The sequence below is a fragment of the Oncorhynchus gorbuscha genome, linkage group LG16, assembly GCF_021184085.1.
Source record: "Oncorhynchus gorbuscha isolate QuinsamMale2020 ecotype Even-year linkage group LG16, OgorEven_v1.0, whole genome shotgun sequence".
In the NCBI taxonomy this organism is placed as follows: Eukaryota; Metazoa; Chordata; class Actinopteri; order Salmoniformes; family Salmonidae; genus Oncorhynchus; species Oncorhynchus gorbuscha.
The window spans coordinates 32976764-33003709 of NC_060188.1; the positions used below are offsets into that span (position 1 = coordinate 32976764).

General features: G+C 43.3%; 1 protein-coding gene across 1 annotated transcript; it reads right to left on the minus strand.

Annotated features, from left to right (window-relative positions):
• Window positions 1–3762: 3762 nt before the first annotated feature.
• LOC124000553 (26S proteasome non-ATPase regulatory subunit 11) lies at window positions 3763–20242 on the minus strand. Its single transcript, XM_046307010.1, has 12 exons — window positions 20087–20242; window positions 13595–13696; window positions 10933–11129; window positions 10543–10600; window positions 10108–10302; window positions 9547–9691; window positions 9218–9341; window positions 8334–8459; window positions 7597–7632; window positions 7379–7430; window positions 6973–7115; window positions 3763–4919 (listed from the first exon to the last, which is right to left on the minus strand). Exons 1-11 carry the CDS (start codon window positions 20175–20177, stop codon window positions 6973–6975), a joined length of 1269 nt encoding a protein of 422 aa, XP_046162966.1. The 5' UTR covers window positions 20178–20242; the 3' UTR covers window positions 3763–4919.
• Between the last annotated feature and the right edge of the window lie 6704 nt (window positions 20243–26946).

Here is a 26946-nt window from a genome sequence, read left to right on the forward strand (position 1 = left end):
GGTATATATACAGTCGTGGCCAAAGGTTTTGAGAATGACGCAAATATTAATTTCCACAAAGTTTGCTGCTTCAGTGTCTTTAGATATTTTTGTCAGATGTTACTATGGAATACTGAAGTACACTGCTCAAAAAATAAAGGGAGCACTAAAATAACACATCCTAGATCTGAATGAATTAAATATTCTTATTAAATACTTTTTTCTTTACATAGTTGAATGTGCTGACAACAAAATCACACAAAAATGATCAATGGAAATCAAATTTATCAACCCATGGAGGTCTGGATTTGGAGTCACACTCAACATTAAAGTGGAAAACCACACTACAGGCTGATCCAACTTTGATGTAATGTCCTTAAAACAAGTCAAAATGAGGCTCAGTAGTGTGTGTGGCCTCCACCTGCCTGTATGACCGCCCTACAACGCCTGGGCATGCTCCTGATGAGGTGGCGGATGGTCTCCTGAGGGATCTCCTCCCAGACCTGGACTAAAGCATCCGCCAACTCCTGGACAGTCTGGTGGATGGAGCGAGACATGATGTCCCAGATGTGCTCAATTGGATTCAGGTCTGGGGAACGGGCAGGCCAGTCCATAGCATCAATGCCTTCCTCTTGCAGGAACTGCTGACACACTCCAGCCACATGAGGTCTAGCATTGTCTTGCATTAGGAGGAACCCAGGGCCAACCGCACCAGCATATGGTCTCACAAGGGGTCTGAGGATCTCATATCGGTACCTAATGGCAGTCAGGCTAGCTCTGGCGAGCACATGGAGGGCTGTGTGGCCCCCCAAAGAAATGCCACCCCACGCCATGACTGACCCACCACCAAACCGGTCATGCTGGAGGATGTTGCAGGCAGCAGAACGTTCTCCACGGCGTCTCCAGACTCTGTCACGTCTGTCACATGTGCTCAGTGTGAACCTGCTTTCATCTGTGAAGAGCACAGGGCGCCAGTGGCAAATTTGCCAATCTTGGTGTTCTCTGGAAAATGCCAAACGTCCTGCACGGTGTTGGGCTGTAGAGCACAACCCCCACCTGTGGACGTCGGGCCCTCATACCACCCTCATGGAGTCTGTTTCTGACCGTTTGAGGAGACACATGCACATTTATGGCCTGCTGGAAGTCATTTTGCAGGGCTCTAGCAGTGCTCCTCCTGCTCCTCCTTGCACAAAGGCGGAGGTAGCGGTCCTGCTGCTGGGTTGTTGCCCTCCTACGGCCTCCTTCACGTCTTCTGATGTACTGGCCTGTCTCCTGGTAGCGCCTCCATGCTTTGGACACTACGCTGACAGACACAGCAAACATTGCCACAACTCGCATTGATGTTCCATCCTGGATGAGCTGCACTACCTGAGCCACTTGTGTGGGTTGTAGACTCCGTCTCATGCTACCACTAGAGTGAAAGCACCGCCAGCATTCAAAAGTGACCAAAACATCAGCCAGGAAGCATAGGAACTGAGAAGTGGTCTGGTCACCACCTGCAGAACCACTCCTTTATTGGGAGTGTCTTGCTAAATGCCTATAATTTCCACCTGTTGTCTATTCCATTTGCACAACAGCATGTGGAATTTATTGTCAATCAATCAGTGTTGCTTCCTAAGTGGACAGTTTGATTTCACAGAAGTGTGATTGACTTGGAGTTACATTGTGTTGTTTAAAAGTGTTCCCTTAATCAGAATTTGTGGGTTTTGTTTATCCACCCGCCTTTTGAGGATTGACCACACATTCTCAATGGGATTAAGGTCTGGGGAGTTTCCTGGCCATGGACCCAAAATATCAATGTTGTGTTCCCTTGAGCCACTTAGTTATCACTTTTGCCTTATGGCAAAGTGCTCCATCATGCTGGAAAAGGCATTGTTCGTCACTAAGCTATTCCTGGATGGTTGGGAGAAGTTGTTCTCGGAGGATGTGTTAGTACCATTCTTTATTCATGGCTGTGTTCTTAGGCAAGATTGTGAGCGAGCCCACTCCATTGGCTGAGAAGCAACCCCACACATGAATGGTCTCAGGATGCTTTACTGTTGGCATGACACAGGACTAATGGTAGCGCTCACCTTCTCCAGACAAGCTTTTTTTCCCGGATGCCCCAAACAATCGGAAAGGGGATTCATCAGAGAAAATGACATTACCCCAGTCCTCAGCAGTCCAATCCCTGTACCTTTTGCAGAATATCAGTCTGTCCCTGATGTTTTCCCTGGAGAGAAGTGGCTTCTTTGCTGCCCTTCTTGACACCAGACCATCCTCCAAAAGTCTTCACCTCACTGTGCGTGCCGATACACTCACACCTGCCTATTGCCATTCCTGAGCAAGCTCTGTACTGGTGGTGCCCCGATCCCGCAGCTGAATTAACTTTAGGAGACGGTCCTGGTGCTTGCTGGACTTTCTTGGGTGCCATGAAGCCTTCTCACAACAATTGAACCTGTCTCCTTGAAGTTCTTGATGATCCGATAAATGGTTGATTTAGTTGCAATCTTACTGGCAACAATATCCTTGCCTGTGAAGCCCTTTTTGTGCAAAGCAATAATGACGGCATGTGTTTCTTTGCATGTAGCCATGATTGACAGAGGAAAAACAATGATTCCAAGCACCACCCTCCTTTTGAAGCTTCCAGTCTGTCATTCGAGCTCAATCAGCATGACAGACTGATCTCCAGCCTTGTCAACACTCACACCTGTGTTAACGAGAGAATCACTGACATGATGTCAGCTGGTCCTTTTGTGGCATGGCTGAAATGCAGCGGGATTTTTTTGGGGGGGGGGGGGGATTCAATTCATTTGCATGGCAAAGAGGGACTTTGCAATTAATTGCAATTCATCTGATCACTCTTCATAACATTCTGGAGTATATGCAAATTGCCATCATACAAACTGAGGCAGCAAACTTTGTGAAAATTAATATTTGTGTCATTCTCAAAACTTTTGGCCACGAATGTAGCTAAAGATCTCCTCCGAAGTACAGATCTATAACATTTAAGGTCATGAAGCAGAGCCAGACGGAATTCCTGCCTAGGGATGAGAGCGTGTAATTTGACCCTATTTGCACCTTTAATGATTTTGCATGCCCGTTACTATCGTTTTCCCTTATGATTCAGAGGCATATGAAAACACTATGAAGGGAGGGAACTAATAAAACATATGGATTAGCCTGGAGGTTCATTTTTCTCCAGCATGACCACTAAGTGGCTCAATAAAGGTTAATTAGTTGAGATATGAAATGCAGTCTTATTTATTAGGTTAAACCACTTTTGAAGTCTGAAAACATCTGACAAACTTTGATTTGAGGGAAATGTTCCTTGAATTAGCATGTAGCCTATTATTCCATAGTACTTTTGTCAGACAGTTAATTGCATCAATTAAAATACAAACATGGCTCAAGCAAAGCTTGAAGGATTTATAAACAGACATATTTCAACAAATTAGTCAACCTAAAGAGATTATTTCCCTCCCCCATGTGACCAACCAAAACAATTTCACTTGTGAAAATCACAATCCAATAGCGCTCCCTGGTGTCTGATAAGTGTAGGTACATCATGACATTCATTAGAAATGTGCCATGCGAGACCCCATTGGACTCAAGATGCCCCAGCTGGGTAAAAATGGTTTGGTGAACAGACCCCAGACTCGATGTAAGGCAGACTGTCCAAACACCTTTTGCTTATGTTCGAGTTGTCTAAAATGGAACAATTCATTTACCCTGATAAATGCAGCAAATATGCTGAATCTGATGACATATGCAAGCTAAAAAAATCAATATACAGAGACCTGATAGATTTGAAGAAAAATCCAGGTATTTCTTGATTATTGTAATAGGCAATGAGCAAAAACAGAGGGTCAAGATAATAGTTAAGTTCCTCCAAACAGAAAATTAAGCTGTGACATTCAACATTTATTAGCACTTGTCTTTTATCTATATCATATGGGAAATGGTAGACTAGTAGTCCTTGCAAAAAGTAGTCCCCAAACCTTACAGCTTTTATAGTTTTTCAGCAAATTATCCACAGTTGTTTGAATACATGAGGAATAAACAACCAACTCACTTTCCCTGCCAGTCACAATCCATACCACCAGGTCAATCATTTCCACCACCTCTCACAAAAACACACTGGGGGCTTAATTTATTCTCATTTAGTGTTATATTATATATATTTTTTTTTAAAGGGGGTGGGTTGGGCGAAGTGTTAGCATGATAGGTATGACAGAGACACCTGGCAACATTATGTACAAACTGGAATTAGAGGCAGGGAGGGAAACAATTAGACCTGGATTCAAATAGTATAAGAGATCATATCAGGTACTTAATCTGTTCTCGATTGAGCTGGAACCAATAGAAAAGTCCCAAAAGGGAAAACCACACCCTCATGCTACCCCAGGCAGGATAAAAACAAACAATATATTGACCTAGCTCTGGGAACTATGAAACGGTGTGGCAATGACAGTGTCCTTTTCCTGTGGCGTGTTCGCAGGGACAGTAGTCCGTTCTCTGTCCACTCTGGCCCAAAGCCAGAAGACTCAGACTGCTGTCTGTGTGTGTTGGGGGGGGGATGAAGGCAAGAACACAGAGGTTGTTTGGCAATAGAACTGAACCTTTAGGTAGTGTGGGCCCACCAATTACACTCTTTCAGAGACCTATATATATCATACATGTTATGTAGATGTTTCTTTACAAGATTCCCTGATGGAGGGGGATGCCGAGGAACATAGAAACCTGTGATGGAGATGCCAGTAGTTGTAATGTTCGTTTGGGGGAGGGGGGCAGTTTAAAAAAATGTACCCAGTCTGAATTGAAGAGGGGTGGGAGACAGCCTAGCCATGTCAGTTTGTGGGTTGGTCAATTGGTTTATTTGAGTCCGAACCCCCCCCCCATCCAGGAGTGCTTCACAAACTGTCTGGACACGCTCTGTGCTGGGTTAAAGGTGGTCTCCTCTGCGGAAAGAGAAAATGGAAATGTGATTAACTGGCTGGCTGGAGCGGCAGATGTAGGGACACAGATCAAGCTAGTCATGGACTAAATAGCACTCAATATTAAAGCGGTTAATCTGTGTTCGGGAAACCGTCCCAGGGCTGTCATACATAAGTACACATATTCAACATACAGTACCAGTCAAAAGTTGACACCTACTCATTCCTGGGTTTTCTTTATTTGTTCCATTTCTACATTGTAGAATAATAGTAAAGACAAACTATGAACTAATACACATGGAACCATGAAGTAACCCAAAAAAAGTTTTAAATCAAAATATATTTTAGATTCTTCAAAGCAGCCACCATTTGTCACGACAGCTTTCTCACCACCAGCTTAATGTGCAATTTCTTTCCTTCTAAATGCTTAAAAATATATATTATTTTTATTTGACCCCTTTTTCTCCCCAATTTCATGGTATCCAATTGTTTTAGTAGCTACTATCTTGTCTCATCGCTACAACTCCCATACAGGGCTCGGTAGAGATGAAGGTTGAACGTCATGCGTCCTCCGATACACAACCCAATCAAGCCTCACTTCTTAACACAGCCCAGAAGCCAGCCGCACCAATGTGTTGGAGGAAACACTGTGCACCCTGGCAACCTGCGGCCCGCCACAGGCGTCTGGTGCGTAATGAGACAAGGACATCCCTACCAGCTAACCCGGACGACGCTAGGCCAATTGTGCGTCGCCCCACGGACCTCCCTGTTGCGGCCGGTTACGACAGAGCCTGGGCGTGAATCCAGAGTCTCTGATGGCACAGCTGGTGCTGCAGTACAGCGCCCTTAACCACTGCGCCACCCGGGAGGCCCTCAGGAGGGCTTCTTAAAGAAAAACGAACTGTTGGTAGGTGATCAAATACTTATGTCATGCAATAAAATGCTAATTAATTACATAAAAGACCAAGTCAATAAGTAAGAACCGCTCAAATAAGCAAAGAGAAATGACAGTCCATCATTACTTTAAGACATGAAGGGCCGTTATTGCGGAACATTTTAAGCACTTTGAAAGTTTCTTCAAGTGCAGTCGCAAAAACCATCAAGCACTATGATGAAACTGGTTCTCATGAGGACCGCCACAGGAAAGGAAGACCCAGAGTTACCACCTCTGCAGCGGATAAGTTCATTAAAGTTATCAGCCTCAGAAACTACAGCCCAAATAAATGCTTCAAAGTTCGAGTAATAACAACTGTTCAGAGGAGACTGAGTGAATCAGGCCTTCATGGTCAAATTACTGCAAAGAAACCACTACTAAAGGACACCAATAAGAAGAGGGACACTAAACCGGTGGAAATCTGTCCAAATTTCAGATTTTTGCTTCCAACCGCCGTGCCTTTGTGAGACAAAGAGTACGTGAATGGTTGATGTCTGCATGTGTGGTTCCCAACGTGAAGCATGGAGGTGTGAAGGTGCTTTGCTGGTGACACTGTCTGTGATGTATTTAGAATTCAAGGCACACTTAACCAGCATGGCTACCACAGCATTCTGCAGCGATACGCCATCCCATCTGGTTTGCGCTTAGTGGGACTATCATTTGTTTTTCAACAGGACAATGACCCAACACACCTCCAGGCTGTGTAAGTGCTATTTGACCAAGGAGAGTGATGGAGTGCTGCATCAGATGACCTGGCCTTCACAATCACCCGACCTCAACCCAATTGAGATGGTTTGAGATGAATTGGACCGCAGAGTGAAGGAAAATCAGCCAACAAGTGCTCAGTGGGAACTCCTTCAAGACGGATGGAAAAACATTCCTGGTGAAGCTGGTTGAGAGAATGCCAAGAGTGTCCAAAGCTGTCATCAAGGCAAAGGGTGGCTACTTTGAAGAAACAAAATATATTTTGATTTGTTTATCACTTTTTTGGTTACTAGTTTTGATGTCTTCCCTATTATTCTACAATGTAGAAAATATTCTAAATCAAGAAAAATCCTTGAATGAATAAGTGTCTTGTACTGGTACTGTACATTAATTCTATATCACTCCAATTCTGCTAGCGGGCTCACGGGATGGACTGACCTATGTGAGCTTCTTGGCTTTGTTGTAGAGTGAGTCCACCACTTTGCTCATGTTCTGAATGGTCTCCAGGGCCGCCTCATACGTTGTGTCTACTGCAGGCTCATCGAAGATGATCAGCACACCCTCGCCTTGGTCCAAAATACCTAGAGAGAGAGGTGGAGGGATGGACGGTTTCAAGTAGGTACATAAAAGGCAAAACAAAACAAAAAAAAGACCTAAAAAATGTTTTGTCTTTAACTTGAAGTTAATTATTACATTTTACCAACAACTATGGGACTAATATGACGGAAGTATTCATTTGAAAAGTAAAGCTAAAACTTTTAGTTTGGTCGGCAAGTTAAGCTTCACTGTCCAAATAACTACATTGTGAAAAATGTGAACACATACACTTCTATCAGACCCCTACCGTGAAATTTTGTGTCCAGAATCATCTGTGACAACTTCCTCTCAACATCTCCCTGTGTAGAAGTGAAGAACACACACCATGAATGGAGTAAAAAGAACACCAATGCTTGATTTATATATTTTTTGTTCTATATTACTGCTTCAGTCAACAGAGCAACATTTTAAGAAAGGAAACAGACAAGGCAAAATTTCAGAAATATGTAATAAGCGATGACTTACCTTGGAGAGTTTTATGAGGGTGGAAATGTGTTCTATCTGTGGGGAGACAGAACCACACTTGTCAGTGTTCTGGAACACAAGCTCAACAATGCAAAACGAATAGACAATTATAAAAATATTACTTTTAGAAACAGAGCCATTTGTAAAGAATTTTACAAGACGAAAAATCCAAGCTGAACAAAGCCAAACAAATACTAGCCTTTTACAAATAGCCTTGTTATGAATTCCCAGCCAGTGACTTATCAGCATCTCACATCCCTTTCAAGCTGCACACTCCACTCCCCAACCCTAGGAGTAGAATAAACTGGCCTGTCAAACACGTGACCTGGGTTGCTAAGGGGTACATTGTTAGGGGGCAGGACACCTGACGGCTCCTCTGGCTGTACAGGCCAGTGTCTGTTCACTCCTTTGAGCGGACTTGTGGGATGGAGTGCGAGCAGAACTGAGTTGTGGTTATTCTTGTAATGCGTGCGTGTTTACTATTTACTCTTGGTGGTAAGTTAATGATAATTGTTTGCCTATATAGCCTTGACCTATACAGTCCTTTATATTCACAGTCCTTACCAGTGCTCTTGCTGTGCTAATGTATTGGATTCATGCTACTTTTAAAAACACAGAAATTTCGGGTTTTTACAGACTTTTCACGAATTCTTAAGGAATTTTACAAGAACAAAAGCCTAGACCTGGACTGAACAGCATGCCCCGACCCGCCACAAAACGCTCAGCTGTAAGCTCACCTGTACCCTGGAGAAAGGCTCGATGACACGGATGAGGTTCTGTTCAAGCAGGTTGTCATAGAGCGTGGTCAAGTGTGTGCTTATGATGGGGTCATCTCTCAACTCACCTCTGTACTCGGTCAGGGTCTGGAGAGAGGGAGGGGGAGGTAGAGGTGAGAAATGGGTCAAATAGAAGGATAGGGAGAAAGGGAGGGGAGAAAGTGTTGGAGCAAACCATTGAAGAAAGCTCAGCATTGCATGTAGATAGGTTTGGCTGCTAGGCTGAAGTAGCAGGGACATGCACATTAAGAGAAGATGATATCCAGGCCATATGACACCCAGACCATACTCTATTTTTGTAGGAATACATTAACCAAGACCACACGTGCATTCATGACAGCTGAACGTGCTGTGGTCAGCAGGGTACAGGAAGAAAGATGTAGGCAAGATAACTGATGACTAACACGTAAAACATAGGCATGCAGTACATACATTATTTTTAGAACAGGGAAAGAGTTCTGCCATCGTTGTAACCAAAAGCAGATACTAAGGGGGAGTAACTTTATTTACATATGTGATGTACCCCAATACTCTGTATGTATAAAAGCAGAGGCAGTGTTAAGAAGCGGCGGCTATTCCGCGGATCAGCACGGCTTTTAATAACTTGTATTGAAGTCTACATTGAATTCAAAAGTTCTTCTGAGTGTATTATATTTCTATAGACAGTATTATATTTCTGAAACAATTATCTACGACAAAAGTAAAGATTTACTAGAAGAGGGGGATATAAATAGAGAAATTAAAACAGGTGTTGAGGAACCTACAAGGGATAGAAACAGCAAACGGAAAAAATGCTGTTCATCGATGTTATTCCGTGCTATTCAGTTCACTCAACATGTCCTTACCTTTTCAAAATCCTCCAGCGACCGGTTCTTGCTGGCTTGTGCCACGCGTTTCAGAGAGTCCGTCTGTCTCCCGGCGTGCCGCAGGGCTAGCTTTCCACTGACGAGACCCTGGACCTCCTCAGGACTACAACAAGACAACAGGTTACTCATCCAAGACATCACCTTTCCTCTAAAGCTCTTGTCATCTACACATAACCAACTCCATAACTAACTGTGGGGCTGCATATTTACCCAAATTCCAAAGTTATATATTGCGCAAGTATAATATAGTGATTACACATCGATCACGATAATACACAACATGTAGAGTTGAGCGCTCAGCTGCTTACAGGTTGAGCATGATTTTGCAGAGCAGCATGTATTTGAGAGCGGTGATCGCTCTGGGGTGGTCGATGGAGTCGTAGCCTTCAAAGGCCTCGTAGAAGTAGGAGTAGGCCGTCTTCCAGTCCTTCTCCTCTGCTGCGTGGATGATCCCTGTAGGAGGTTGAGGTTACCAACCAGGGATACTCAAATCTGGACCTCAAATCCTGTTGCAATGCTGATTGTCATTCTTGCTCTCTAATCAGGGACTGATTTAGACCCAGGGCACCAGATGAGTACATCGAGGTCAAAATGAAAATCAGATGTACAACTGGCTCAACAACACAGCATGGCCACCTCTGAGCGACCAGAAAATCCCAACCTACAACTACATCGAGTTAGGATCCAGGCCTTTATGCTTGGTGGATGTGGAAGAGCTGGCTGATGATGCCCTCCCACTGTAAAATGCTTTAAAATGACAGATAAAATGTTAAAAAATTAAAGACCGGCAGAGGTCGCACCTACACAGTGGATATAAGACTGAACTAGTGGTGGGTGTTGTAGGGGAAGAGGATGGAGGGTAAGCAGACCTGACTGCATGTCCAGGGCGGCCTGTAGCTTGGGCGGGCAGTAGATGCCGTTGGCGGTGGTGCGTGCAGAGGTGAGGGCGGCACGGGCCTTGGGCAGGTTGCTGAGGCCGTGGTACGTCTTACTCTCCAGCAGCTGCACCTCCACCAGCAGGGCCTTGTCATCCATCTTCTTCAGCTCCTGGAGTAGCTGGGTGCCTGTGGGAGAGAGGGATGGATGGAGGAAGGCAGACATGAATGAGTACACCAAGCCAGAGTTGGCAGATATGCAGGGAATGTTTTAAGTACTTTAATTGGGACTAGTCAACTGAAGTGTTTGAAACGGAGTTAACATGTATCTGATGTGCACTTATTAGGAATGCCAACTGTAATCATATTCAGCTCTTTCTGCTGTGATTAATATTTCCAGTTTCTTTTCAAACAAGAAACTCAACGCACCTAGATGAAGCGCCTCCTGATACCGCTTTGTGTCAAAATACAGAGAGATGAGACGAGCCTGGAGAGAGAGAGAAGACAAAGTCAAGGATACCACCACCCCTGGAACCATCTTTAACATAAAATGGACCTCTAAGAAATGATGACTAAGAAAAATATCAAAATTATTCAATTGGAATTTCAACTTAATCCCGAATTGAAATGCATCATCAAGATCCACCAATGGCCCTTGCAGCAAAGGCTGCAGCGCTACATACAGCGAAATAGACTCAAGAAACCTAAGATGGGCTTGATCTCCATCCACTGTAAACCATCTAGCGAGGCAAACCAAACCCCTCGTCAGTGCTCCCGCTCAGCTCCCTTCCAGTAGGGTTCCCCTCTCCCACTCCTCACCTCCAGGGCCTGTCTGAGGAATGTTCTCTTCTCAGCCTTGGCCCACTCGATGCACTCCAGACACAGCTCCACCTCCTGGCCTGTAGCTGCCTCCATGTCCAGAAACAGGTCCAGCAGCGAGCGCACCAGCCGTGCCGCCTTGGCCTTGCTGATGGAATTCAGGAACGGCCGTACATACTTCAGGAGACCGCCCAGCTCTGAGGGACACAGACAGCAGGTTGGAGGGGGATCAGTTTAAGCAGGCCAAGGTGAGGAGCAGAAAACCTAATGTTGATCACAACGACTAGGTATTTGGGACGCAAGGCGATTTGTAGATCAGTAATTCTGGGCAGTCCGCATGCGATGCAATCAATCGCAAACTTGCGCACAGTCAAGGAGAGACTTGTCACTCTCACCAACATTATAGAAAAGTTAATTGCCACAGCATTTGTCAGCAATTTAGTCCGATTCTCGTGTTTTGTTTCCTAGCCATACTGAAGATCATGACAACACTAGTCAGTATTAGTGTTGCACGCCATACCGGTACCACGGTAGTATCATGGTACCAAAACATCATGATCCCAACCTTTTAGAATACCGTGGTACCGTTTCATATGATACTATTCACCTGCTTCTCTCTGCCCGCTTTTCACTCACATCTATTCCTCCACCAGTTTTTTTTTGTTTGTTATAGAATTGTCGTAGAATTTTGTAATGATAGAGACAGACCCAGACGAGTCTTCTGTTAGACCTGTACATTTATTACATTGGAGCAGCGCGCAAAGCGAGCAATGTTGATATCATTTCATCGCCTGTTGTAAAACAAGAGCACAGACCAGTCGGAGTAGACTTTGCAAGTTCACTGTCATGCAGCCTCAGAGTCAGAGGGAAATGGAGCACCACTTCGCGACAGGCATGCTTGCAGCTTCACAGCAAGGAAAAGGCTAGTCTCGAGCCTAAACAGTTCAAAAAAATACGACCCATATTACTGGAGAAGCCTTTTTCCTTTTCTAACGGAATTTGCAGGGATTTTATGTGTTTTCACAAACCATGTCACGGGCCGTTCTAATCTCATCTCAGGTCGCAAATTATTGATTTGATAAACAACGTTCAGTAATGTTACCTAGATAGCTAACAACCTGGTAACTTGACCGTAGGTTGAGGCAGATTGGATTGGCACAGGAAGACAAAGGATCTGCCACTCATGAAATGTGCGTCAAAAAGGTAGGACACATAAACCTAAACTATATCACAAATCTGTTTATTTTTGGTACTCCTAAAAATCGGTTTGGTGCCTAATGTTTTAAAAGTTGGGAGTAGTGTCTGTGCTTGTGAGTGAGGAAGACAGTGTGTGAGGAAGGGAAGGATTGTGTGTGTCAGTGTTAACTGAAGAGTAGAGGTTTCATGCAGTGTTTTCTAGAGGTCGACCGATTATGATTTTTCTACGCCGATCCCGATTATTGGAGGACCAATAACAGCCGATACCGATTAAAAATCAGACCATTTAATTTTTACAGCCTTTGTAATAATGACAATTACAACAATACTGAATGAACACTTATTTTAACTTAATATAATATTTCAATAAAATCAATTTAGCCTCAAATAAATAATGAAACATGTTCAATTTGGTTTAAATAATGCAAAAACAAAGTGTTGGAGAAGTAAAAGTGCAATATGTGCCATGTAAAAAAGCGAACGTTTAAGTAACTTGCTCAGAACATGCGAACATATGAAAGCTGGTGGTTCCTTTTAACATGAGTCTTCAATATTCCCAGGTAAGAAGTCTTAGGTTGTAGTTATTATAAGAATTATAGGACAAATTCTCTCTATACGATTTGTATTTCATATACCTTTGACTATTGGATGTTCTTATAGTCACTATAGTATTGCCAGTGTAACAGTATAGCTTCCGTCCCTCTCCTCGCACCTACCTGGGCTCGAACCAGGAACACATCGACAACAGCCACCCTCGAAGCAGCGTTACCCATCGCTCCACAAAAGCCGCGTCCCTTGCACAGCAAGGGGAACAACCACTCCAAGTCTCAAGAGCGAGTGACACCAAACCGATTTCCAATTGTTATGAAAACTTGAAATCGGCCCTAATCAAATTGGTCGACCTCTAGTGTTTTCCCCTTACTGACACAATGACATTCAGATCATTATGCATGTATATCCCAGGAGGTTGGTGGCACCTTAATTGGGGAGGCTGGGCTCGTGAAAATGGCTGGAGCGGAATGGTATCAAACACATGGTTTCAGTGTGTTTGTTTGATGCCATTCGTGACTGTCCAGCCATCATTATGAGCCATCCTCCCTTCAGCAGCCTCCACTGATGTAGATCCTTCCTCCCGTTCCTCCAGCCAAATCACAGGTAAGGCCTTTGCAAATCAGCCATTCTATGCAGTATTATATTATACACTGAACAGTGTGAAGTTAAATTCAAATGTGTTGTATTGAGTAGAAGTGTGAATTTCAGTGACAGGTTTTTGGGGGACAGGGTGAACAGGATTTTCTTCCACCATGGTATTGCGATACTACTCGGTATCGTGATACTTGGTATTGTATTGTTTGCAAAATGTTAGTATCGTGACAAGCCTAGTAAGCATCAGTCTCTAGTAGAGGTGATGTGTCTACTCTGAATGTGCACTTATCAAGCTGAAATCGGAGGAAGGATGCGTCACCTGCAGCCTGGCCAGTCTTAGCCAGCAGACCGCCCAGCTCCAGGATGCTCTGCTCTTTGACACGCACTGCTTCCTCATCGCTCTCCTGGATGTCCCGCTTTACTGGAAAAAAAAAATGGAAGAAAACTTGTTAACATTGTCAACACAACCTTTTACACGTAGACCTAGCTTCAAAGATGGCAACATCTAGGCTATATGTGAGACAAAAATGCATCAGTTGTCAAATCACAGTGGGGATGCTAATCTATAAGTCACTGCTTTCAGTTGACAACTAGCTGGGGAAATCATCCCTGGGTCCAACATTGGACGTAGTTCACTAGCAGTCAATGCAACAAAAGGCTCAGCCACTATCTGTTGAGCTTCTGCTGTCAATCTGATTTAGCTGGCTCTATTTACCAACAAAAATGTGTAGTTAGCTAGCGAACATTACTGAAATTACTAACCATCTGGCTAACTTCAGCTAGCTATAATAAGGTTAGAAAAAGGCATTTGTCAGATAGCCATCACATTTGCTAACATTAAGCTAGATGTTTTTATTTTACCATTATTTATACAGGTTTTTCCTCATTGAGATATCTCTTTTCCAAGAGAGACCTGGTCCAATAGCAGCAGGGGGAACAACGTTTCAGACAAAACAACTTACATACATTAAACAAAACCATAAACACACACAGTACAACAAAAACATTTCACATTAAAAACACGAAAGTCTTGACTAAAAACAGCTGTCCTAAAGACAATTACACTCTTCTATGATATATACATCGATCAAGTGTTTAAACTCCAACGAAACTAGATTACATTTTAAAAATGTGTAAATCAAAAGAAACTTAAGAAAAACAAACATTTAGCTAGCTAGATGATTCAAATGTTATACATTGGTTGGAAATGCCTTTTACTTAGATTAACACAGCTGAGCCGGCGTGAGATATGGCTTGGAAAACGTACCTCAATCTAGGGATATAAATGGCATGGTACTCAGAATTGTCCCAACTACTAGATAAGACTTAACTGCTATTTTGAAGTAAACTGCCGTTTTTGTCCTCATGCTAACTAACAGTAGCCACGAAATAATGCATTTTAGCCTATTCTTTAATTTAAATACCAGTCAATGTAGTGCGAGAGCTTCTGATACCGCTCAATCAGCTTTAATAAGCCCAATCAATTTGCAACAAATCTAAAGACAATTTGCATCAAATAAATTATATATAATTTAAAGAACGTTTAAAAAAAGAAGAAAGCTGGCCACGATTAAACGTTTTTTTTCTTCTAAAAAAAACCTCTCTCAACTGGTAATTGAAGTACGCTTCCCATTCAAGTGCATGGCAACTAGGCAGGCTTCAGTGCATCACACACCACTTTGCAATGAGCTGGAGGCAGTACGCATTTCGAAAGCATACTTAATTGTTTGAAACCAGAACGTTTCACAACATGAGGCATGTCTTACCTTGTTTCAAAGTAGCCTAGCCAAAATCCAACCAAATGTGCAGGCAATCATTTTATAAAAAGATTTTCATATGCCATTGAAACCAATAGCCTTTTTCTTTTATGTTATATTGGTTTTCAAATCAAATCCTTGTCCAGTAGCTAAAGGCCAGTGGTATAAAGTACTTATGGCCCCCCAATGGTGGAACAAACTCCCTCACGACGCCAGGACAGCGGAGTCAATCACCACCTTCCGGAGACACCTGAAACCCCACCTCTTTAAGGAATACCTAGGATAGGTTAAGTAATCCCTCTCACCCCACCCCCCCTAAGTTTTAGATGCACTATTGTTAAGTGACTGTCCCACTGGATGTCATAAGGTGAATGCACCAATTTGTAAGTCGCTCTGGATAAGAGCGTCTGCTAAATGACTTAAATGTAAATGTAATGTAAATGTAAAAATACTTTAAAGTACTACTTAAGTAGTTTTGTGGGGCATTTAACTTTCACTAAACTTAGTTCCTAAAGAAAAAGGTATCTATACCAAAGTACAACTGCATATTTCTTTCACCACTGCCAAAGACACCCTCCTAGTCATGAACTCAGCAAAAAAAGGAAACGTATTCTCACTGTCGACTGGTTTATTTTCAGCAAACTTAACATGTGAAAATATCTGTATGAACATAACAAGATTCAACAGGCATAAACTGAACAAGTTCCACAGACATGTGACTAACAGAATTGTAATAATGTGTCCCTGAACAAAGGGGGGGGGGACAAAAATCAAAAGTAACAGTCAATGCAGCTGGTGGCCACATCAGATACTAAGTACTGCAGTGCATCTCCTGCTCATGGACTGCAGCAGATTTGCCAGTTCTTGCTGTGAGATGTTACAGCAAGATCACCCTGTGATCCAACAGGTCCCAGACGTGCTCAATCACATTGAGAGCCGGGCTCTTCGCTGGCCATAGCAGAACACTGACATTCCTGTCTTGCAGGAAATCACACACAAAACAAGCAGTATGTCTGGTGGCATTGTCATGCTGGAGGGTCATGTCAGGATGAGCCTGCAGGAACAGTACCACATGAGGGAGGAGGTCTTCCTTGTAACGCACAGCGTTGACAAAAAGCTAAGTCCGATGATGCTGTGACACACTGCCCCAGACCATGACGGACCTTCCACCTCCAAATTGATCCTGCTCCAGAGTACAGGCCTCGGTGTACCGCTCATTCCTTTGACAATAAATGCGAATCCGACCATCACCCCTGGTGAAACAAAACCGCGACTCATCAGTGAAGAGCACTTTTTGCGAGTCCTGTCTGGTCCAGCGACGGTGGGTTTGTGCCCATAGGCAACGTTGTTGCCGGTGATGTCTGGTGACCTGCCTTACAACAGGCCTACAAGCCCTCAGTCCAGCCTCTTTCAGCCTATTGGGGACAGTCTGAGCACTGAAGGGATTGTGCGTTCCTGGTGTAACTCGGGCAGTTGTTGTTGCCATACTGTACCTGTCCTGCAGGTGTTGTGTTTGGATGTACCGATCCTGTGCAGGTGTTGTTAGACGTGGTCTGCCACTGCGAGGACAATCAGTTGTCCGTCCTGTCTCCCTGTAGCGCTGTCTTAGGTGTCTCACAGTATGGACAATGCAATTTATTGCCCTGGCCACATCTGCTGTCCTCATGCCTCCTTGCAGCATGCCTAAGGCACATTCACGCAGATGAGCAAGGACCCTGGGTATCTTTCTTTTGGTGTTTTTCAGAGTCAGTAGAAAGGCCTCTTTAGCATCCTAAGTTTTCATAACAGTGACCTTAAATTGCCTACCAACTGTAAGCTGTTAGGGTCTTAACGACCGTTCCACAGGTGCATGCTCATTAATTGTTTATGGTTCATTGACCAAGCATGGGAAACAGTGTTTAAACCCTTTACAATGATGATCTGTGAAGTTATTTGGATTTTTACAAATAATCTTTGAAAGACAGCAAAAAAAGAACCGACCCTGAGTTTATTAGCCACCAATGCTAGTTGTTGCATAGGCCTATTTAGAGGATATCTACATATCTGTCACATGAAACCGCACACAATGCTATTTTCCCGTTAATTGCATTATGGAACATACTGTTCAATGCAGTGTCTTAGTGTAGGCCTAGACTAAAGGATATATCAGAGCCTACATTTCTTCAAAGGAAAAATTAGGCCCTTTATAAACATTTCATGCAATTCTACTACCCTTTTTAATGGGAAAAATTTGCAATATGACGTCCACCCAACTTGGAGAAAATTACTGTCCGAAAACAAAAAAATGGCACTGACTCAATAATAAAGAATATGGCTTATGTTCTCCGCTGGAGCATTTACATAAGTTTAGAATTTTAGTAACTAAGACTGATTGGAGACCTTGACTTTCAACATTTTGCTACATTACAGCCTTATTCTAAAATTGATTAAATGATTTCCCCCCCCCTCAGTCTACACACAATACCCCATAATGACAAAGCAAAAATAGGTTTTTAGAAATGTCTGAAAAAACAAAAATGAAATATCACATTTACATAAGTATTCAGACCCTTTACTCAGTAAAGAAGCATATTTGGCAGCGATTAGATCCTCATGTATGACACTACAAGCTTGGCACAACTGTATTTGGGGAGTTTCTCCCATGGGCTCCTGAGTGGTGCTGAGGTCTAAGGCACTAAATGTTAGTGCTAGAGGTGTCACTACAGACCCTGGTTCAATTCCAGGCTGTATCACAACCGGCAGTGATTGGGAGTCCCATAGGTCGGCACACAATTGGCCCAGCGTCGTCCGGGTTAGGGTTTGGCCAGGGAAAGCAGTTATTGTAAATAATAATTTGTTCTTAACTGATTTGCCTAGTTAAATAAAGGTTTAAAAAAATAAGTTGGATGGGGCGCATCACTGCACAGCCATTTCCAGGTCTCTCCAGAGATGTTAAGAGTTCAAGTCCGGGCTCTGTTGTCCCTCTGGTAGCTTCTCCCATCTCCACAGAAGAACTATGGAGCTCTGTCATTGTATTCTTGGTCACCTCCCTGACCAAGGTCCTTCTCCCCCGATTGCTCAGTTTAGCCGGGTGGCCAGCTCTAGGAAGTCTGTCGTTCCAAACTTATTCCATTTAAGAATGACGGAGGCCACTATGTTCTTGGGGACATCCAATGCTGCAGACATTTTTTGGTTCCCTTCCCCATATCTGTGCCTCGACACAATCCTGTCTTGGAGCTCTGCGGACAATTCCTTCGACATCAAGGCTTGGTTTTTGCTGACATGCACTGTCAACTGTGGTTGAATTTACCACAGGTGGACTCCAATCAAGTTGTAGAAACATCATGGATGATCAATGGAAACAGGATGCACCTATGCTCAATTTCAAGTCTCATAGCAATGGGTCTGAATACTTATGTAAATAAGTTTATTTATATTTTTTAATTTGCTATAAATTTGCAAAAATGTATAAAAACCTGTTTTCTTTTTGTGATTGTGGGGTATTGTGTATATTCATTTAATGTATTGTGTGTACATTGATTTAATCCATTTTATAATATGGCTTTAACATAACAAAATGTGGGAAAAGGGGTCTGAATACACTGTGCATGGCTGTCTCTGGGAATATTGGCCTCATTGACCCCAAAAACTCTGTATATCAGTCGTTCTCCAGTCCATAGGTACAAACTGCCTTCTTGGCAGGTCGGGTGGGAGCAAATCAAGTGCCCTATAGGCCTATCACTGGCCAATCGGATGGCTCAGATTACCGTGTTTGCAGTAACTTAGCAGGCGTAAAATAAAGCTACAACAAAGTTGATACCTTGAGATTTCAAAACCATGACTAGAGAGACTCAACAAATACAACAAAGATTGAGTTCATGTTTAAAAGTTGACTAACACTTTCTATTCAACACTTTTATAAGCAATAAAATGTGCATTCTCCCTACTTCCATTCACACTACAACCAGCACTGCAGTTGCAATGAATGAGTAGGAAAGTATCGATAGGCTTGCATTATTATTAGGGGCTTAAGTATTTCTTTAATATCAAGGAACATTTCACTTTCTCTGGTCATAGGAGTAACAACATGAATGTGTGCGGTGCGACTCAAGTTTAGCCATCAGCAGGAAGACAGTGTCCCTTTTTGGTCAGTGACAGTGGAGAGCGGAGGGATGTTGAGGTAGACCCTCACTCTGTTGCCTTCTCACTCCTGAGACTGACCATCAGAAACAGGCACCATCAGCCCAGTAAAATAGAAAATATCATTTTTTAAATGTATGCTCAGTCAGCTGTGCTTCAGGAGTAATAAAACTGATATATTACCAGTGTGATCATATAGCCTCTCGATATTGAAAATATATGTTTTAATAACTGGTCTGAGAAGAACAGTGTATTGGCAGGGCAATTTCAAGTAAAGCCAAATACCGTGATAATGTTTAGGTCCTATAGCCTACTGCAAATAGTTAAAAACAAAAAACATTAGGAAGATGTGTGTATTTATTTAAAAAACAAAAATGTAATAGGTTAAAATACATAGGTAAATTTAGCATAGGCTACCTTTTTTAAAGTTATGTAACAAAAGAACCTAAGCGGTAGATCTCGGCTTGAATTTTGACTCAGAAAAGGTTGTTGACCACTACTATAGTCCACACGGGACAGTGTAGCAGTCCCTATTCTCACACCCCAAATCCCGGTCTGGTCTGTCGAGTCTGCTTCGGAAGCGTTCCCGAAAGTCCCGCGATTGGTTGTGTCGATGGGTATAAGGTTGGAATAACTTCTGCCTGTGTCCGAATATTCTACCATTTAGCTAGCTAGTTATTAGTTCAATGCGCAAGCAAAAGGGTAGCTAACTAACGTTACCTAGCTAATTGCACATAGCATACTAGCTACCGGTCTCCCTGCTGCTGACTCACTGTGACCAATGGGGATAGGCCGATAGCCCGGTACGGTCATTGAGCTAGAGTACGGTAGCTAGCAAGCTACTACTAGCTAAATTAGACAGGAACTGTTTTAGCGATAATCTACACGTCCGAGACACTTGGATACTAAAAGTTACGTTGCAGCTATATACTTACCTATTGAATGTAAAATATCGATAGATGCATTCCGGTCTGAACTGAGAAGAGACTGGGCTCTTTGAAACTCAGCCACTGCCGCGGCTGCCATCTTGCCTCCTCTCAATGACAGCTTGTTTCCGGTCTGTCAATCAACGTGTCTCTTCTTTTCCTTTGAAGTTAAATGGCGGTTGCCGCCACCTACTGGACTGGAATATGTATCCTTGCCTAGTACCCATTGATGTTGTCTCCTAGGCTAGCAGCTGGTTTCACGAGGCTAGTTATCGCCCTAAAATAAAAACAAAATCTCCTAACACAGGTTCTCATTGGTCTGGGCTATGGACATCTCCCTGTATGTGTAAAGGATAGGAATCGCCCCTTTCCCAGTGGAACCTTAGTGAGATTTATTTTAATGAGAATTTTGGTTGAGAGGTTTACATCTTTATTTTTTTTACTCTCACAAGTAATTGGTGAGAGAGTGGTCTCAAATATTACATTAATATTTGTATCCATTGTATGAATCATGGCCAAGTTCATGTTTCTTCTTCTTCTTTGGTATTATAGCAGTCTGTAAACAAAATATTATAGATGCATGCTGCCACCTACTATTTTGGCTGGGTATCAGCCTGCTATTCTGTAGTATGAATTCATTACAAAAATTGCCCTACCAACTAACCCTGCACCCATTAAAAACTCACCATTATTGCACTACTTTGTACCCATTTGATCCTACTCCAGGCCAGCAACCTGGGAGGACGGGACACTATCGTTCAAAACATCTTGTAACTTTTCTGCTGTAGAATCTTGTACACCCAAGTACTTCTCTGCTGCTGCCACCACACCATCTATCCTCTGTGATTTACATTCCATTCCTACGGTACAATTCACAACCATGGCCATAAATGCCAAAAAAACAACCTTACTGAAGCCAGTTATCACTCTATTGGTCTCAGCCCATTCACAGGGATCCTCTTAGGATACCTCAATCTGGACCCATCTTTTTCTACAACTCTATAAACTGCCTCAGCATACGACACCTTCTGCACTACTCTGATCCTGGCAACCTCAACCTGCCTTTCCCTCACCAGACACTTCTGATCTCCAGCACCATGGGTACCCTACATTTTACACACAACATCTTTCTACCGATACTACACATTCTTTTGTCTCATGTCCTCCTGCACACTTCTCACATTTAGGTATATCCCTACTACATACTGCGGCCACATTACCATAAGCATGACACATATAACACCCTAATGGATTCGGGATAAAAACTCTCACGGGATAACTGACACATCCTAACTTGACCTTATCTGGTAAAGACTCTTCATCAAAACTCAATAATACAGAGTGTCTTCTCTGTTTTACCACGCTCTCCACTGGGTCTGCATCTCACCAAACAGCGGGTGTCACAGACTTCAGTTGATCCTCTTCAACACTTAATGCCACTCCCGCTATCACTCCTTTCAACGGTGCCCTGCTCCGGAGAGGAAAGCAAGTCACGGTTCTTGTCCCCAGTCGCGCGATGCGGCGCACATGCTCCCACTGGACGGCAGAAACTTCCACTGACCCAACATTCTCCAACCTCTTCTGACACCACATATCAGCCAGAAGGCAAGGTTTCATTCTCTCCAAAAATCTTTATCACCATCAGGACAAGGATCAAACTCGGCAGTCTTCACCACATCTGCCACCACATTTAATTCATCCTCACTCTCATCATGTTCAATTTCCTTCTGCAGCACTCCATATTTATGTTCCACTTTCTTCCCTTTTCCATGTCCACCTTCTTACTGACCTCTATGGGTTCCCCTGACTCGATCTCCAAATCAGACAACCATTCGGATGTACTCACCATGGTACCTAGAAGTTGGAGAGGCCAGGAAACTAATGGTTGCCATCTAAAATCATAGATCAGATGGGAGAACTCTAGAAGAGATGAGAACTGGCACCTCTGTGTGGATACTGGATTGAATAAAATGTAATTGAAATTGATATTTTATTTATAATTGTTTTATTTAACCTTTATTTAACTAGGCAAGTCAGTTAAGAACAAATGATTATTTACAATGATTGCCTACCAAAAGACAAAAGGCCTCCTGCAGGGATGGGGACTGGGATTAAATAATGAATGGATTTAATTAAAACGTTTATAATCATTTTAAATGTTTAAATAGTTCAAAATTAAATTGTATTGATATATTAAAAACAGAACTCTTAAATTAAGGCCAATTAATATAATATGAAAGTGACAAGTCAATTTCACTTCCTTTTATTTGTTTAGTAGGCCAAGAATGAGACTAAAATGTGCATCATCAAAGTCATGAAACTGCGGTAATTTAAGATGTACACATGTCTCCGGGTGAATTTACTTACAATTTCTACATATTTGATGGCCAAGAAGAAGCACGACAGACTGGCGGCTCTGGCAGCTCCGTTTACAAACGTTTCTTTCTAACTACACACATTCACTACAACTCCCACAAGCTGTAGCCTACAATGTCTCTCTTTCGACGGCATACTTGGATGAATTTATGTTTTATTTTTTGCATTTAAAAAAAGTAGCTTACTGGTTGGCAACGTTCAGTAAAAAACAACAACACGCGTAATCTAATATAGAACACAGAAAACGGCCTGTATAGTGGGTTCTTACCATCCAGTATCCCCAACCACTGGCTCTGGGCCCCTCTCTCCCCAGATCGCATATGAACACGTAATAAATCATGTTAAAAAGGTTTAGAATTAGAAGAAACTGCGGTGCGCCACTGTCCTCTGCTCGAGCAGGCACTCTCCAGTATTCTAACAAAAATGTGGGGGTTGTAGTTCAAATGAGACTTTTCTAACTTTCGGCGGTGTCTTCTTGTGTGTCAAATATTTTGATTAAAGACATCGGGTATGAGTAAATGAATTCACAAATACGAATATAATTGACATATCTCTTAAATTAGCGCTTTTTCAAGAATTTGATTATATAATCTTGAAGCCCATTCAAGAGATTATGGGACATGATACGGAAGTAAAGCGGACGGGGCGATTACTTTCATGGAGTATTAATTTCACCCCTTTTTATGAAGTCAATGCACTGCAAATAGATGTGACACTATTTCATCAAATCAATTGGCCTTTTAACGTTGTATTGAGGGGATTCAGTGTTGCCAGATCCAGTTTAAATTTCTAAACCAATGACCCCTGAAAACCCGCCCACAAGGCCTGAAACCTAGACAAAATATTTTTTATATTGGCAGCAAGCGAGGAGTTGCCACATTTATCCATGAAACCCTTTTTCCATTAAACCCTTTTTCCATAACGTTATCGAGCGAATTAAGAAGGAATATCTAGTCATTTTAAATGAAGAAAGCTAAGAAGCAAAATTTGGTTTTCCATCAAAATAATAATTCTTGGAAGTTATTGCAAGAGAAAAGGTAATATGTTGCAAGAGACAAGGTCATTTGCCCTTGTTAAACTCTCCAGATAATTTCCATCACTGGATATCGATTTAACTTGTTCTGACTGCAATGATTGAACAATAAGACCCTAGGAGGTGTGGTATTTGGCCAACATACCACAGCTAAGGGCTGTTCTTTTGGACATAATCTGGTTAACAATGGAATTAGAATAGTAAAAAGTGAGAAAAAAATGGTAATTCCCATGGTACACAGTTTGATATAACATGGCTTTCAACCAATCAGGCTCACACCACCCAGTTTACACTACCGTTCAAAAGTTTGGGGTCACTTGTTTTTGAAAGAAAATCACATTTTGCGTCTATTAAAATAACACCAAATTGATCAGAAATACAGTGTAGACATTGTTAGTCTCAATGTCAACAGTGAAGAGGCGACTCCGGGATGCTGGCCTTCTAGGCAGAGTTACATAGAAAAAGCCATATCTCAGACTGGCCAATAAAAAGAAAAGATTAAGATGGGCAAAAGAACACAGACACTGGACAGAGGAACTCTGCCTTGAAGGCCAGCATCTCAGAGTCGCCCCTTCACTGTTGACGGTGTGACTGGTGTTTTGCGGATACTATTTAATGTTTAGCACTTGTGAGGCGTCTGTTTCTCAAACTAGACACTAATGTACTTGTCCTCTTGCTCATTTGTGCACCGGGACCTCCCACACCTCTTTCTATTCTGGTTAGCGCCTGTTTGTGCTGTCCTGTGAAGCGTGTAGTACACAGCATTGTACAAGATCTTCAGTTTCTTGGCAATTTCTCGCATGGAATGGCCTTAATTTCTCAGAACAAGAATAGACTGATGAGTTTCAGAAAAAGTTATTTGTTTCTGGCCATTTTGAGCCTGTAATCAAACCCACAAATGCTGATGCTCCAGATACTCAACTGGTCTAAAGAAGGCCAGTTTTATTACTTCTTTAATCAGCACAACAGTTTTCAGCTGTGCTAACATCATTGCAAAAAAGGTTATTCTAATGATCAATTAGCCTTTTAAAATTATAAACTTGGATTAGCTAACACAACATGCCATTGGAACACAGGAGTGATGGTTGCTGATAATGGGCCTCTGTGCGCCTATGTAGATATTCCATTAAAAATCTGCTGTTTCCAGCTACAATAGTAATTTACAACATTAGCAATGCCTACACTGTATTTCTGATCAATTTGATGTTATTTTAATGGACAAAAAATGTGGATTGGGAACCATATTTAGGTAGCCTGTTTTGTATTGTGGGGTGTGGGTGATAATTCCTGTTTCCTGTGTTTGTGTTCACGTTATGGGACTGTTTCGTCTTCGTTCATTTTGTCGGTTTATTGTTTTTTTCGTTGTTAAAGTATTCTATTAAAATGGATAACTCATCACACTGCATTTTGGTCCTCCTCTCTTTCGCCCGACGAAGAACGTTACAGAATCACCCACCACCAACGGGCCAAGCAGCGTGGTAACGGGCAGCAGCAGCGGCGGCAGCGATACTTGGAGAACTGGACTTGGGAGGAGATTCTGGATGGCAAGGGACCATGGGCACAGGCTGGAGAATATCGCCGCCCCAAGGCTGAGCTGGCGGCAGCGAAAGCGGAGAGGCGGCGGTATGAGGAGGCAGCGCGGCTGGAAGCCCGAGAGGCAGCCCCAAAAAATTATTGGGGGGTGGCACACGGGCAGTGTGGCGAAGGCAGGTAGGAGACCTGCGCCAACTTCCCGTTCTTACCAGAGAGAGAGAGGGACCGGGCAGGCACCGTGTTATGCCTGCGGCACATTGCAGCGCCTCATATCGGCTGGGCTAGAGTGGGCATCGAGCCAGGTGCCATGAAGCCGGCTCAGCTCATCTGGTCTCCAGTGCGTCTCCTCGGGCTGGTGTACATGGCATCAGCCTTACGCATGGTGTCCCCGTTTCGCCAGCACAGCCCAGTGCGGCCTATTCCACCGCACTGGTCTGGCTACGGGGAGCATTCAACCAGGTAAGGTTGGGCAGGCTCGGTGCTCGAGACCTCCTGTGCGCTTTCACGGTCCGGTCTATCCGGTGCCACCTCCACGTACCAGCCCTCCGGTGGAAGCCCCCCGCACCAGACTGTCTCTCCGTCTTCTCCCTACAGGTGCTCCCGTCTGTCCAGTGCTGTCAGAGCCTTCCTCCTCTCCAGCGCTGCTAGAGCCTCCCGTCTGTCCTGAGCTGCCAGAGCCGCCAGTCTGTCCTGAGCTGCCAGAGCCGCCAGTCTGTCCTGAGCTTCCAGAGCCGCCAGTCTGTCCTGAGCTGCCAGAGCCGCCAGTCTGTCCTGAGCCGTCAGTCAGCCAGGAGCTGCCAGAGCCGTCAGTCAGCCGGGAGCTGCCAGAGCCGTCAGTCAGCCGGGAGCTGCCAGAGCCATCAGTCAGCCGGGAGCTGCCAGAGCCGTCAGTCAGCCGGAAGCTGCCAGAGCCGTCCTTCCGGAGCTGCCCTTCGGTCCTGAGCTGCCCCTCGGTCATGAGCTGCCCCTCGGTCCTGAGCTGTCCCTCGGTCATGAGCTGCCCCTCGGTCCTGAGCTGTCCCTCGGTCCTGAGCTGCCCCTCGGTCCGGAGCTGCCCCTCGGTCCAGGCGTCCCTCAGTCCAGACATTAAATTTGGAGAATGATACATTTGTGATTGAACTGTGACCATGATCACAATTGACATTTTGGAAATCAACAGCCACAAGGTACAGGTTGAGCAAGAATCAAGTCTAAATGTGAAATTTGAAGACGTAATAGAGACATATTTTAAGAATGAGGAACATACACAGCTCCCGGAGAACTGGCAGAGCAACACTGACATAACAGTCCAAAACCTGAAGGAGGAACTTATTGATGATACACAGAAGCAATGTGAGGAATTGCTAAACATTATACAACAGGTGGGTCTAATCCTAAATGCTGATTGGTTAAAAATGCATTCCAGCCGCTGTCTATTCCAAAAGTTACCACAGGCTAAATCTATGACATTAAAATGCCTATTTACTCTGTTCCATCTGACTGCGCAATCCACTGTCTCATCAGCCCAGCCAAGCAATTTATCAACTTGATCTCCACTATAAAAAGCATCTAGACATTATCTCACATTTCTTTTAAACAAACATTTAGTTTTCAACAGCAGAGATTTGAATAAACCTTGCTGTCTGTCTGAAACATTTGTTTCAATATTCAAATTCAATATCAAATCCATTTTATTTGTCACATGCGCCGAATACAAGAGTTGTAGAGCTTACAGTGAAATGCTTACTTACTAGCCCTTAATCAACAATGCAGTTTTAAGAAAAATACCTCAAAAATCAAACGAACAAATAATTAAAGAGCAGCAGTAAAATAACAATAGGGAGGATATATACATGTAGGTAGAGTTATTAAAGTGACTATGCATAGATATTAACAGAGAGTAGCAGCAGAGTAAAAGGGGCGGGATTGCTAATAGTCTGGGTAGCCA

What these genes read in the sequence shown, in the direction of transcription:
- LOC124000553 (XM_046307010.1), bottom strand. Translation starts at nt 20,177, where the DNA reads ATGGCAGCCGCGGCAGTGGCTGAGTTTCAAAGAGCCCAGTCTCTTCTC. An exon ending in TCAGGAGGCGCTTCATCTAG is followed by an intron (nt 10,303 to 10,542) that starts GTGCGTTGAGTT and finishes TCTCTCCCACAG; the next exon opens with GCACCCAGCTACTCCAGGAG. An exon ending in TCTGGACACAAAATTTCACG is followed by an intron (nt 7,116 to 7,378) that starts GTAGGGGTCTGA and finishes CTCTCTCTCTAG; the next exon opens with GTATTTTGGACCAAGGCGAG.